The sequence below is a fragment of the Oncorhynchus mykiss genome, chromosome 3 (genome assembly GCF_013265735.2).
Source record: "Oncorhynchus mykiss isolate Arlee chromosome 3, USDA_OmykA_1.1, whole genome shotgun sequence".
NCBI lineage: Eukaryota > Metazoa > Chordata > Actinopteri > Salmoniformes > Salmonidae > Oncorhynchus > Oncorhynchus mykiss.
In genome coordinates this window covers 45830603-45845176 of record NC_048567.1, presented here as the reverse complement: position 1 = coordinate 45845176, position 14574 = coordinate 45830603, and the positions used below count along the sequence as shown (strand labels likewise).

At 41.2% G+C, this 14574-nt stretch overlaps 1 protein-coding gene across 1 annotated transcript; it reads left to right on the top strand.

The window, feature by feature from the left end:
• The first annotated feature begins 132 nt into the window (after nt 1-132).
• Nucleotides 133-14247, top strand: LOC110520032 (chondroitin sulfate synthase 2). Its single transcript, XM_021597001.2, has 4 exons — nt 133-773; nt 5693-6257; nt 11360-11542; nt 12171-14247. The coding sequence occupies exons 1-4, from the start codon at nt 493-495 to the stop codon at nt 13431-13433; spliced, it is 2292 nt and encodes a 763-aa protein (XP_021452676.1). The 5' UTR covers nt 133-492; the 3' UTR covers nt 13434-14247.
• Nucleotides 14248-14574: the final 327 nt, after the last annotated feature.

Here is a 14574-nt window from a genome sequence, read left to right as displayed (position 1 = left end):
ATCTGGGCTTTGTGTTCGATTGAATGTGACTCTAGGATGCCCTCTAGTGTGACAGCCCACCCCTGTAAATAGGCTTTTCAGCTGAAGCAAGGATTGACTTAAAAACAGCTCATGTTTTATTAAAACCAACATTTATCTAGGCCACAGTATTGTGATCTATTTAGCCATGGGCGAGGTCGGCGGGTTTTATTTGACAATTTCTGTGATTCAGAGGGCTACAGAAAGAGTGCTGGAAACGCCTATGCTTATGTATTTCTGACGTTGGTGTGTTTTATTTGAGGCGGAGCTAGAGACCACTGACACGTAAGGATCCTGCATTAATTCCAAGGGAGAAGCTACATAGGCCTACATCTTTTTAGTCGAGAAGAATGTCCTTTTTAAATACAACCAGCTGCTAATGTTCTCTATTCGGATTGATGCATAAAATTACCCAACGAGTCGCACATTAGGGTGTGTGTAGGCTGGCGACGTAGTCTATAGTCAACGTTGAAAATGAGATTTGCAATGTTTATTTCTCTGCTGAGGCCGATCGGCCCGGTTATTATCGGTGTTTCTTTGGGATTTACCTTGAGTTTGCTTAGTGTCAATTGGGTAGAGGAAACTTGTGTCCTCGACGGGAAAGCGAGTGAAGAAATACGTTTGGCCCAAGATGGGAATTCAAAAGGAGCGAGGAGACCCAATTCGATATCGACTGTGGATGCCGAGGAAGATTTTGAGCCAAGAATAGTGCCATATAAACCAGTCCAACAAAGCCAAACAAAGCAACTTTTTCGGTAAGCACTCAAAAGGGATGGTTGAAACCCGAAAAGGTCAAATATGTTATTATAAACATGATTCAACAGTGTAGCCTACTTTAGATCTTATTTTTTCAGTTGACTACTGTCTGACGCTATTGCCCCACAACTTTTTTTCAGAATGGATATTTTATTGCCCCTTTTCCCAGAAAAACAATGTTGCCAATTTGTCTTTCAGAGGTATATTACGAGTTTAGGTTAATTTAGGCATGTGGTTGTTTTTCACCTTTCTTCGGCAGTTGTTCATTTTTGGCATTATTTCAACTCATAGATGTAAAGCACACTTAAACAACATCAGATAGCAATTAATGAACAATATACACATTACATTGGAAATCAGTCCGTTTTGGAGTCTGCTTTTATTATGACCACTAAAACAGAAACATCTGTGAAAGGACAACATTCCTGAAACTATTTCACTAATTTTTACAACCTATCTAACCTAACCCTATCTGTGCCCTTCAGTCTCGGCTACCAGAGTACAGTATTTTGGGCCATAACAAATTATTGTAAAGTATTGTATTGATGTAGTCTACATAGTCTACCTACTGTATGTGAAAGAATATTTGGAGAATTGCATTTAATATGGTGCCATGTGCTTGCCTAACCCTGCGTAGGATGCACAGTCAAGTTTTGCATCATGGTGTAGTTCTGTATTACCCTGGATGTAGAAAATAGTCAAGTTAAACAAAAATCCTTGAACTATGAAATAACACATGGAATCATGAAGTAACCAAAAAGAAGTGTTAAACAAATACATACCAAGCGTGTGCAAAGCTGTCAAGGAAAAGGGTGGCTACTTTGAAGAATCTCAAATATATTTTGATTTGTTTAACACTTCTTTTTGGTTACTACATGATTCCATGTGTTATTTCATAGTTTTGATGTCTTCACTATTATTCTACAATGTAGAAAATAGTTTAAAAAAAATACAAACCCTGGAATGAATAGGTGTCCAAACTTTTGACTTGTACTACTATACATATAAACTCTTGGCATTCTCTCAACCAGCTTCACCTGGAATGCATTTCCAACAGTCCCAAACCATCTCAATTGGGTTGAGTGATTTGTGGAGGCCAGGTAATCTGATGCATCGTGCTCCTTTAAACAGTTGATGTTGAGATGTCTGTTACTTGAACTCTGTGACGCAATTATTTGGGCTGCAATCTGAGGTGCAGTAATGGATTTATCTTCTCCAGCAGAGGTAACTCTGGTTCTTCCTTTCTTGTGGCAGTCCTCGTGCGAGCCATTATCATCGTAAGGCTTGATGTTTTTTTTTACGACTGCACTTGAAGAAACTTTAAAAGTTCTTAATGTTCCGTATTGACTGACCTTCATGTCTTAAAGTAATGATGGACTGTTGTTTCTCTTTACTTAGTTGAGCTGTTCTTGCCAATTTATGGACTTGGTCTTTTACCAAATAGGGTTATCTTCTGTATACCACCCCTATTGATTGGCTCAAACACATTAAGAAGGAAATACATTCCACAAATTAACTTTTTAAGAAGGCACACCTGTTCATTGAAATGCTTTCCATTACCCCATGAAGCTGGTTGAGAGAACTCCACAAGTGTGCAAAGCTGTCAAGGCAAAGGGTGGCTGCTTTGAAGAATCTTAAACAAAGCAAAATACATTTTATATTTAACACTTTTTAGGTTACTACAGGTTTCCATATGTGTTATTTCATAGTGTTGATGTATTCACTATTATTCTACAATGTAGAAATACATAGAACCCTTGATACCACCCTCATGGTGTTAGGTGTTCTAAAACATTTGACTGGTACTCTATGTATATGTACAGTGCCTTGCAAAAGTATTCAGACCCCTTGGATTTCTTCACATGTTGTTACATAGTGGGATTAAAATGGATGAAATTGTCATTTTGATTTTAAAAATAAATAAGAGCTAAAATGTAGTTGTTACATAAGTATTCAGCCACTAGTTGTTACATAAGTATTCAGCCACTAACCTCAATTAGTTCAGGAGTCAAATTTGGAATGATAGCTGTTGAAGTGATTTTTTTTTAATGATTAACCCTTCATCTGTGCCCCATACATACTACATCTGTATGGTCCCTCATTTCAAGCACAGATTTAACTACCAAGACCGGGAGCTTTTGATAAGCCTCATAAAGAAGGGCAATGATTGTTAGATGGGTAACAATAACAAATTAGACATTCAATATATTTTTAAGCATGGTCAAGTTAATAATTGTTTGGGGTTTATATATTAAACCACCCAGACACAAAGATAATCGTCCTTCTGCTCAGGGATGTTACCATGAGGCCATTGGTGATTTTTAGAACAGCTACGTTGTTCAATGTCTGTGATGGTAGAAAACTGAGGAGGACTCAACAACATTGTAGTGACTCCACAATAATGACCTAAATATTCCAAAACTTGCATCTTGTATGCAACGAGGCACTAAAGTAATCCTGTAAAGGAATACACTTTTGCCAAAAAATGTTTGGTGCATATCCGGCACATCAGAGGAACTGCCTCTTTATTTTCGAGCATGGTGGTGGCTGCATCATGGTATGGGTATGCTTGCCATTGGCAAATACTGAGGAGTTTTTTTTTAAAGGATACAAATAAATGGGATGGAGCTAAGCACAAGCTAAATCCTAGAGGAAAACCTGCTTCTGTCTGCTTTACACCAGCGACTGGGAGAAGAATGTACCTTTCAGCAGGACAATCACCTACAACACAAGGCCAAATCTACACTGGAATTTCCAAGAAGACGGCGAATGTTCCTAAGTGGAACATAGTCATGTGAAAAAGTAGGCATACCCCCAGATTTATTTATTTATTTTTAAACATATTTGGACAGATGGATATGTGATCTTCACTTCAACACTATTGACAGATAACGGTAACCTAATTTACAAAATACACTGAAAGATTATACTTTGCAATCATCTATTCATCAAAAATCAACAAATGTACACCCCTAGCTTCAATAGCTTGTGTTTCCCCCGTTGGCTGAAATAACTTAATGTAGCTGTTTCTTTTAACTGTCTATCAGTCTCTTACATTGACTGGAAGGAATTTTTGTCCACTCTACTTTACAGCACTGCTTCAACTGTCATGTTTGAGGGGTTTCTTGCATGCACGGCCCGTTTCAAGTCCCCATACAAAATTTAGATGGGATTGAGATTTGGGTTTTGACTCTGCCATTCCATAACCCTCAATTTCTTCTTTTTGAGCCGTTCTGTTGTAGCTTTGCTTCTGGGGTTTGGATTATTGTCCTGTTGCAAGATCCATGTTCGGTTCAGCTTCAGTTTTTTGACAGATGGCCCAACATTCTCAAGAATTCTCTGGTACAATCCTAGAATTCATGGTTGACTCAATGATGGCAAGTTGGCCAGGCCTTGAGGCAGCAAAGCAGCCCCAAACCAAAATGCCACCGCCTCCATGCTTTATGATTGGTATGAGGTTCTTTCGTTTTTGCCAAACATGGTGTCTGGCATTGCGGCCAAACAACTTCACCTCATCTGTCCAGAGCACATTGTTCCAGTAGTTTTGGTCTTTACCCAGGTGTTGTTTGGCAAACGTCAGTCGTGTCTTGAGGCGTCTTCCTTCCTGACCTCCCATGTAGGCCAAGTTTATGCATGTCTCTTTCTGACAGATGACTCCTGTACTTCGACATTGATTGTGGCAAGAGAGGCCTGTAAGATCCCGTGATGTTACCCTGGGGTTCTTAGAGACTTCTATGAGCATATTTCAGTCAGCTCTTGGGCTGAATTTGGTGGGATGACATGTCCTAGGTAGATTGCCAGTGGCCTGGAAGTTTCTCCATTTGTAGATGAGCCATCGGACAGTGGAATGATGTACTTCAAACTTCTTGGAAATGGATTTGTAACCACTCCCAGAATCATGGGCATTAATAATAATTATTTTAAGAGCCTCGGATAGGTATTTTGCTTTTGGCATGATGTGTTACCACACACCCATATGGTTATGACCGAACCAGACCAAGTTTCTGATCTTTATGGAAGGCTGGACCCGCCTACATTTCTCTCCAATGATTTTCTAATCACTTGCACCTGTTTTGGTGCACCTGGTTCTAATTTTAACCATTTTATATGATGGTAAAGGTAGGGGTGTACTAACTTTTTCTTCATAAGTAAAATGCATTTGTTTATTTTAATTGCGAATATTGTGCAATCCAGGTGTGCAAAGCTCATATAGTATAGACTTACCCAAGTTGACTCGCAGCTGTAATCGATGCCAAATGTGTTTCTAACATGTATTGACATAGGGAGGGGGATGCTTATGCAACGACTATACATTTGCTATTTAATTTCTATTCCTCTATTAAATGTTCAAGTTTTTCCTTTCACTTGAACATTAGTATTTTGTATAAATTGTTGCCAAAAAAATGACAAAACAATTGTAATCTCACTTTGTAACGCACAATGTGAAGAGATCCAAAGGTTCTGAATACTTTTGCGAGGAACTCTAAAAATATGTACAAAATCTCTGTTTAGTCTGTTTTTGTGGACTTGATTCTCTAGATTGAACTTTTCCCATTTGCAAATAGCAGCAATCGCTTAAAGTTTCGATCCATAGTTGCCACATACATTTTTGGATTGATAAGTACCCATCGGATTCTTGAAGAATAACACAAATGCCTCGTGAGCTTAGTACAACTGTCGTACACCAAAAAATAAACTCCAATGTTTTGTAAACAATGTAAATGACCACTGTTTTTAATACCATTTTGATATCACGGATGATCGGTCCTTGCATCCATAGCCTAGGTTCCATTTCTCCAGCCTCATCCCTCAGCTTCTTACTGAAACTGTGTTTTGGGGATGACACTTAATGTTTTCAATTTAAGGATTGCGTCTTTAAAAAAAAAAATGTTTTAATGTGAGTGTGTATGTTTTCCAGGGCTAAGTACATCAGTACAGAGCTGGGGATCCGGCAGCGCCTCTTTGTAGGGATCCTGACGTCCAAAAGCACCATCAACACATTGGGAGTGGCCGTGAACCGCACCATCAGCCACCACCTGGACACTGTGGTCTTCTTCACCGGCATGCGCAACCGCAAAGTGCCCCACGGCATGTTCGTGGTCACCCATGGGGACGAGAGGCTCATATGGAACATTTTCCAGACCATCAAGTACATCTTGGAGCACTACGTCCATGAGTATGACTGGTTCTACCTGGCCCAGGACGACACCTACACCGAGGCAGACCGGATCCAACAGCTGGTGGACCACCTGAGCATAGACCGGGAGCTTTACATGGGCAGCCCTGAGGAGTTTATAGGTGGGGAGATGGAGGGGAGGTACTGCTACGGTGGGTTCGGATACCTCCTGTCCCGTACCCTGCTGCTCCGGCTCAAACCCTTCCTGGAGAACTGTAGGAATGACATCCTGAGCGCCAGGCCTGACGAGTGGCTGGGCAGATGCATCATTGATTATGCCAACACCAACTGTGTGGCTGAGCATGAGGTAGGCTATGTATTGCTACTGTCTTGTACAGACGAGTTCCACAAAGGGAGTTCTGTTCCATGGGTTTATGATCCCTTTGACCAAGCGACTGTTTTCCGGAAATAGATTAGGCCTAGTCCTAGAATAAGAATCGTGTTTAAAGGAGATTCTCTATTCAGTAAGGAGATTCTCTATTCAGTTTTTTTTATGGCCCCGACTAGGCTTAATCTGTGCCCGAAAAAGCATCCCCAAGTGTTTCTCAGTAAGTTAACGTTTCTTGTGTCAACAAAGCAGACCTGTGTTGAAGACATAATGTCAAATACTTGCGCTGCGTTTGATTTAGTTCATCCAGTACAATAGAACCAATGTATAGTCACAAAAGTGGACGCTCAAGAATTGAACATGTGTATTTGGCCCAGGTCTGCTCTGAATAGAAACTACAAAGTCGATTACCTTTCACTGGCATCTTCCCCCAAAAAATATGAAACGGAGCCTGACTTTATGACGCCTCATAAACTTGACTCATTATCTGTCAGTGTAGTCGGCTGGTTCCTGCTCCGTAATCGCGTGAGATACACGCACACCATATTGTAAAAAAAAAAATTGAAGGCCATATACTACAACATCAAAACATAAGAGCCATCTTTCAAGATCCACCAGCCTCACATTAGAATACTTTCTTTCCAAACTACATCTGTAGTTAAAAAGTAGTCTCCTTAAAGTGTGTACTAGTGACATCTATAGAATAAAGCATGTTGCACCATTATTAGTGCAAAAACATAGTTGTAACACCATCTGTGTTTTAGCACTGCATTCTCTGTAGAGACAGAATTGCCCGTCTTCACACTGGGGCCCCTGAGGGTACTTGTCCCCTCTGCTGTGACGGGGAGCTTTGCTTCGCCTGTTCTGCACTGACAGTCAGGGACCCAGTGGAGCCCTGTCACAGTCACACTGCTTGTCCAAGTGACAGTTTAAATACTGTGCACCTTCGATAACTACATTGATTTCATCTGTTTGTATATGTTACCCGTTTTGGCCCATAGTGTGGCCGCATGCACATTACACCTGCATTTGTTCCAGCAATATCACCAGTTATACACCATTCTTCCGCAATACTATTTAGAAGTGGATTTATTTTTTACATAATGAGTAGTTAATGCAAGACAGTTTGAGTTTGCCTAAACTTTTTTCTCTGGCGTGTTACGTTCTATACCCTCTTTAATTGGGCTTCCATTTTTTATTTTTTTCCTATGGTCGCATTTGAGCAGGAAACCATCTTGTTTAAGAGTGTGTATTGGAACAGAAACTGAGGGCCTGTTTCACTGCTGCGTGGTCATCTTGCCTCAGGGCCAGCACAACTCCAGGAGGGAGAAGTAGGGGAAAAGTCAGATGAAAAAACATGGGAGAGTGTTACGTGGAAGTACAACTCACATTCCACAACTGTATTTGTAACAGTTGTCAGTTGTGTCGAAGTGACATTGATTCTTTAGACCTTTGCAATTCATTTTTCAGTCCGACGGTTGGTGACCTCGGTTCATGCGATTTCATTATTTGTTATTTTAATAGCTTGATCAGATTGGATAAATGCTTTCTTCCGAATTGGTTAACTTCTTAAGATGCTTACTCTATTCTAAATGGTTGTCTCTTTAGATTAAAGCTGCAATACATACCTTTTTGGGCAACCTGACCAAATTCACATAGAAATGTGAGTTATAGATCTGTCATGCTCACCGAAAGCAAGTCCTAGAGGCGGTGGATCTGTTCTGTGTGCTTAAGTTTTTGCTTTTACTTTGTTTTGTAAATTAGTGGGGGGAAAAATAATAATAAGAAGAAATATTTCACCAGCGGTTTAGATGGTACAATGATTATCTACTGTACACTATACTTGCTTGTTTTGTCACACTGAAATTAGGCGAACATGCAGTAGACTTTTAGCAACCTGGAAATGGCGGAGCGATTTCTGCATAGTGCATCTTAAGTGGTCTTATTACCTATGGTAATGTAGGTGTTCGTACACTGATTCCTCTTAGGTTGTGACACCATACATTCCAGTAGTGTTTTTCCTATGAAGCCATTTCTAAAAGTTTGTTAAACATGAATTGTTTGGACAGAAGTTCTTTCAAGTTTTATTAGCTATAAGTACGGGATAGGCAAGGTATACATCGTCCAACGAAACGTTTACTTGCAGGTTCCTTCTCGACAATGCAACAGCAATAAGAAATAGTAAAACAAAACAACAAAGTAAAATGGCAGAAGAATAGAAAACATTTTAGCATAAGTATAATACAGGAAGGAACTATTTTTAGTACAATAGAGCAGGTGGTCAGTCCAGTTCAAGTATTCAGCAGTGTAAAGGCTTGTAGATAGTTTCTATCAGACCTCATGTTCCAATAGGTCTGTGTGAGGTCCCTTCCTTAGGCGTTGTTTTGAGTAGATGTCCTGGATGGGTGGAAGTATCGTCCCAGTGATGTACTGGGCCGTCTTCACCAACCGCTGGAGGGTCTTGCAGAGCATTTGAACCGGTGGGCTATGTGTATTTTTATTTCATTAATTGAAAAAAATAAAAAAAATAATCTAAAGTGCTTTAGTCTTACATGTTGTTAGGATCTGTAATACAATGGTTGTCGGAACTCTTAGTACAGAAAGTTGTTGCTCAAAAAGAAGCCTTACTTTGCCTTTTGCTATGACCGATACGGGCTGTACGGGTCAATGGGTTTGGAAACTGCTAGTGAAACAGCCGCTAAGAAAAGTTTTTCTAAAACATGTCAGAGGACCAATGTTTGATCGTGGAGCATCATCAGGGCTAAATGTCTATCACATTGCCTTAGGTGGACTAAAACTGACTCACTGTCTGACACATTCTCTTTTTTTTTTTCTTCATACCTTCTCTTTGAAAGCACCCCATATCTCCCCTACATTCATTTACTCCATCCAAATGGATAGGAAAGCTTCCAAATCCATGTTCAAGTAAACAATTCTATCAGCTTTCAACCGTCACTACTAAATAATACACAGGGCTCTATTTCCAGCTTTCACTAAGGAGGCCGCAAGTGTCAAACGCACGTCAGTTGGCCATTTCGGCATGCGTGAGGTTCGGCAATTTATCTGTCTAACATCGGCTCACTTGCGCTGCGGTGGGAGGGGTAGCAATATCTGACTCGTGTCTTCAAAAATGAAAATTTCATGGAGCACAAAGGGTGAGATTTTAAGACCAACGAAAAGCAGGTCTTCGCGGTAACATGGATGGTAATGACATGGATTTTGAGGGCGGGAGCGCAAACCTATTCAGCCGTGACGCACAGTGCACATACTCTCCTGTAACAAGAGGGGAAATTTGCATTTTGCGCTGGTAACCCTGGCATTTAGTAACCTAAAACATTTGACATTTTTTGTTTTTAAGTTGATTTAAAAAAAACAAGCATAGTCTCCCCTCCCCCTCAGAAGGCAGTTTGTTTTTGGTAGCAGACTATGAATAAAGGGATTGACTAGCGAGACTGCTTTGAAATAAACCTTAATCACCCACAGCTTTACTTAAAGATCAAATTTGGAAGCAGCAAAACAGTGAGTGGATAAGTTATTTCAGCCAGCTCCCATTATTATTTTGGACATGCGTTAAACCTCCTATGTACATATGTCCATAAGAAATGTGCCGGTCGGTGACCCTCGTATTTATATATATTTTTTAATTAAAAACCAAACGTTTTATTAGGATGATTCAACGTCCTTGGCTTCCTGGTGAGAACGTCCATGGCTCGCATGCAATGCAATTTAAGAGCTGTCTGCTATTTCTGGAGAAGTGCGAATGCTATCTGTAGAGTGGATGTGTAGCCTATAATGATGAGGGGACATTACCCCCTCTTTATATTGAATTTGGATCTTTGTTTGGATCTCCTATGAAAAGTTTTGGAAGTGCGTAAAACCCTCTGTCGTCTACATTGCCTCATTTATTATGTCCTCGCAGGGAGCCGTTATTGTGGCTGTAACTATATTTAGACGGCCTATTTAAAACAAGTTGTTTTGATTTTATAATCGTTCACTCGCTTTTTAAGCCGTATCAGTAGTGACTTTAATCTTGCTTATTGACAATGTTTGGCATGTCCATCATTGAGACGTGGCAGGCGTAATGCTATTTTACAGTTGGCCTAGCCAATATATCAATGAAAAATGCTATGTTCAACAATGCATTTCCATATTGAAGCCGTGCAATTACTTCTTAGAACAATGTGCCTTGCAAACATGTTCAACATATTTAGCAAATATGGGACAAGCCTACATATATTTTGTTTCTGTAGGCTATGTAACAAAGTAGGCTATAACAAACTAACATTCAAATCAGCGTTGATGACAACGCAATACATAAAAGTCCGTAAATGCACAACTTGAAGCAACCACCTATTTAGCCATGGAGCAGGTTCTGATTGGCCAGTGAGGGGTCAAGCCTCCACCTACAACTTATTTATTCATCAAAACCCAGCCCTTTCACGCCACTGCGGCCATAATTCCAGCTGTGAAAATACCAAGAATATAGCACTATTGACAGCGCTAACATTTACCATTTGCCTTAGATTTGATGAAATGGAACCCAAAGACTTAACTCAGTCTTCTGTTTGTTTTCACCCAATTTCCCATGTTACCACTTTGCTAAATGTACAGTACCATTCAAAAGTTTGGACACACCTACTCATTCCAGAGTTTCTTTATTTTTACTATTTTCTACATTGTAGAATAATAGTGAAGACATCAACTGAAATAACACATGGAATCGTGTAGTAACCCCAAAAAGTCTTAAATTATTTGCCTTGCCTTAATGACAGCTTTGCACACTCTTGGCATTCTCTCAACCTGAGGTAGTCACCTGGAATGCATTTCAATTAACAGGTGTGCATTAAGTTGTGGAATTTCTTTCCTTAATGCGTTTGAACCAATCCGTTGTTGTGACAAGGTAGGGGTTGGTATGCAGAAGATAACCCCCAAAAAAGTGTTACTACATGATTCCACGTGTTATTTCATAGTTGTGATGTCTTCACTATTATTCTACAATGTAGAAAATAAAAACCCTGGAATGTGTAGGTGTGTCCAAACCTTTGACTGGCACTGTACGTACATTTTTGTTTTGTTTTCAGGGGCTGCAGTACTACCATTATGAGATGGGCAAGAACTCGGATCCAAGTAAGGTGAAGAATGTGCAGTTTAATAATGCCTTGACTGTCCACCCGGTATCTGACCCTGAGCAGATGTACAGACTACACAAACACTTCACTGAAATCGAACTTCGGAGGACATACGATGAGATTGAGAAGTTGCAGGTAAACGATCTAATCCTGAACGCCACAAAACATCCTTTGTCCAGTGAACACCGATGCAGTCAGTCTCCCCTGTCTGTTTTCATTTAACATTGAGTGCTGAAGGCTTATTTCAGTTGAATATTTGTTTTGTGAATGACTGTTCTCTTGGTTGGACATAAGGGGCATTTAAAGATATGCTTGGGAACTTTGCCAACTAGTATTTTTTAAACCTCCTGCTTTGGGCTGGATGAGTTGTGTAGTTCATTCATGCAGAATTCCCTAGTTTTGAAAGTTTTCTGGAAGCCTTGCGGTGCCATTTTCCCCAAAATGTTCCCCACGTGGGCCAGCTCCCTAGCAATTTGAGGTCATGCCAAGAGATTCAGCCCCTCGCCATTTGCGTGACAGCTAACAAGATGTAGGGAGAGAGAGAGAGAGAGAGAGAGAGCGAGAGAGAGAGAGGATGTTGTGCAAATATCTGCATGTGACGTAGTATGCAATTTCCTGAGACCACTTTTGGCTCGCGAGCACTACTTTCAGAACTACTGGTTGAAAGTACTGGAGAATCTCTTCAATTGTAGCAGTACAGTATCACTGTCAGTTGGACTTTAGAGGTTATTTTTTTATATCTGTACATCTCATGTGTCCACAGGCAGAGATAAAGAATGTGAGCAAAGTGGCTTTTGATGGCAACCGGAGCGCCCAGTGGCCCGTTGGGATCAATCCTACGTTTGAGCCGAAGTCACGTTTTGAGGTCATCCGATGGGACTACTTCACAGAGGAGCAGGTCTATTCATGCATTGACGGCTCCCCCAAGTGTGAACTGCGTGGCATTGATCGGTTGGACGTGGCTGACGTCATCGAGAGAGCCATGGGGGAGCTGAACAAGAAGTACAAGCCTGTCCTCCACCTGAAGAAGCAGCAGCTGATCAACGGCTACCGCCGCTTCGACCCCACTCGGGGCATGGAGTACACCCTGGACCTGCAGCTGGAGGTGGTCAATCAGAAGGGCCGCAGTCGCTCCATCACCAAGAGGGTCCACCTGGTGCGTCCCCTGAGTCGCATCGAGATCATCCCCATGCCTTACGTCACAGAGGCCACCAGGGTTCACGTCATCTTGCCGTTGACTTTTCAGGAACGGGGTGCCGTCAACCATTTTCTAGAAGTGTTTGCCACAAATTTGTTTGAGACCAGTGACAACGCCATCTTGACTTTACTGTTTATCTACGACCCATTCGAGGCCCAGCAGGTCAACCAGAATGACATATTCGCCAGTGTTAAAGCGCAGATCAATGCATACGAACGCAAGTATCCGGCAGTGAAGATCCTGTGGATAAGTGTCAAGACAGAAACCCCTTCTCAAATCAAATTCATGGACATCATTTCCAAGAAGCACCCAGTAGACACGCTGTTCTTCATCACCAACGTCAACACCAACGTCAACTCCGAGTTCCTCAACCGTTGCCGCATGAACTCCATCAACAACTGGCAGGTATTCTTCCCAATCCACTTCCAGGACTACAACCCAGACATTGCCTTCCACAACCAGGAGCCCCCACCCACAGTAGACCTGGTCAAGGACGCCGGACACTTTGACCGCAGTTCTTTCGAGGAGGCGTGCTTCTACAACTCCGACTACATGGTGACGCGCACGCGCATGGCCTCCGACGTGCAGGAGAACGAGGAGATCATGGAGACCTTGGATATCTATGACATGTTTGTCAGGTACTCCACCCTGCATGTGTTCAGGGCTGTGGAGCCGGCTCTGCACCAGAAGTACCACTACCAGGCCTGTAACCCGCAGCTCAGTGAGGACATCTACCACAGGTGTGTCCAGAGCAACCTGGATGGCCTGGGATCCCGTTCCCAGCTCGCCATGCTGTTATTTGAACAAGAGCAAGGAAATAGCACTTGATCACCAGCCCCCTTAGAAACTTGACCTAGTATGTGTGTGAGTGTGATGTGTGTATGCGTGCGTGTTTGTTTTAAAACTAATGCAGTACATTCCTAAGCGGAAACTTTTTTTAAACTAAATGTTTACAATAAAAATGTGCTGTCCGTACAGAAAACTATGGTGGAACCAATTGTGGTTTAAACATTCGGATTTGGTGGTCATGCTGGTCATCTCATTATTTTAACATGTTACAAAAGTTCTACATACCTTTTGTGGCTCTTGAGGGTATGGCTTTAAACCTGCACAGCTTTTGATACTTGGTCATTTGCAGTTTAGTAATCACTACTAAAGCACATGTGTGCCTTTTCTTTCTTTTTTTTTTATTTCCGTCAGTCCTCTTGTATTTTCATGTCCGTTATCATATCAAGCAAAATAAGTAGAGATGTTTTACATTGTATACGTTTTATCAATATTTGAGTCCCTTCCTTTCACATTACACTTCTCACATTTGAATGAATGAGCTGGCATCTGCAATATAGATTCACTCTACTCGCATGTTAACGGGAAGGAAGCTTTACGGCACTGACGTCATCAGATGCAGAATGCGATTACTGTGGGGTTGAGAGGATTGGATGGTATGTGTTGGTGCTGTGGGTCCCCATAGGTGACCTCACAAACAAGCCTGTAGATGTAGAGCCTCTTCAGGAGGTTACAGTAAAAAAAATAGAACGATATGATTGTCTCTTCTTTAGAATAGGGAATTATGTAATCTTTATCCATTACATTTATATATGCAACGTTCTGAATGTTTTAACTCTGAATACACCCCTGGTCAGATACGTTTGTCTGACGATATTTTGTGAGTCCTTGTTGAGAGGCTAACGCACAGTTCAGACGCTGAACTTTTGGTTAATCGAATTGAATAGAAATTAAGAGGTTGAAAGGTTTTGCTTGACATACTGATTGGTTTCATACAACCGCTTTCAACACTACAGACTTCCTTGTAGGCTTTGGGTCGAATTCAGGCACAACACCTCTTGTTTTAAAGAAGTGCATTGCACAAAAAGGACAAAGACAGACGATTCCCACACCTATGCAGCGCGGAAGATAATGTTTGAAACGGTGAATATGATGGGTTTAATGTGTATATTATAGGGATGGG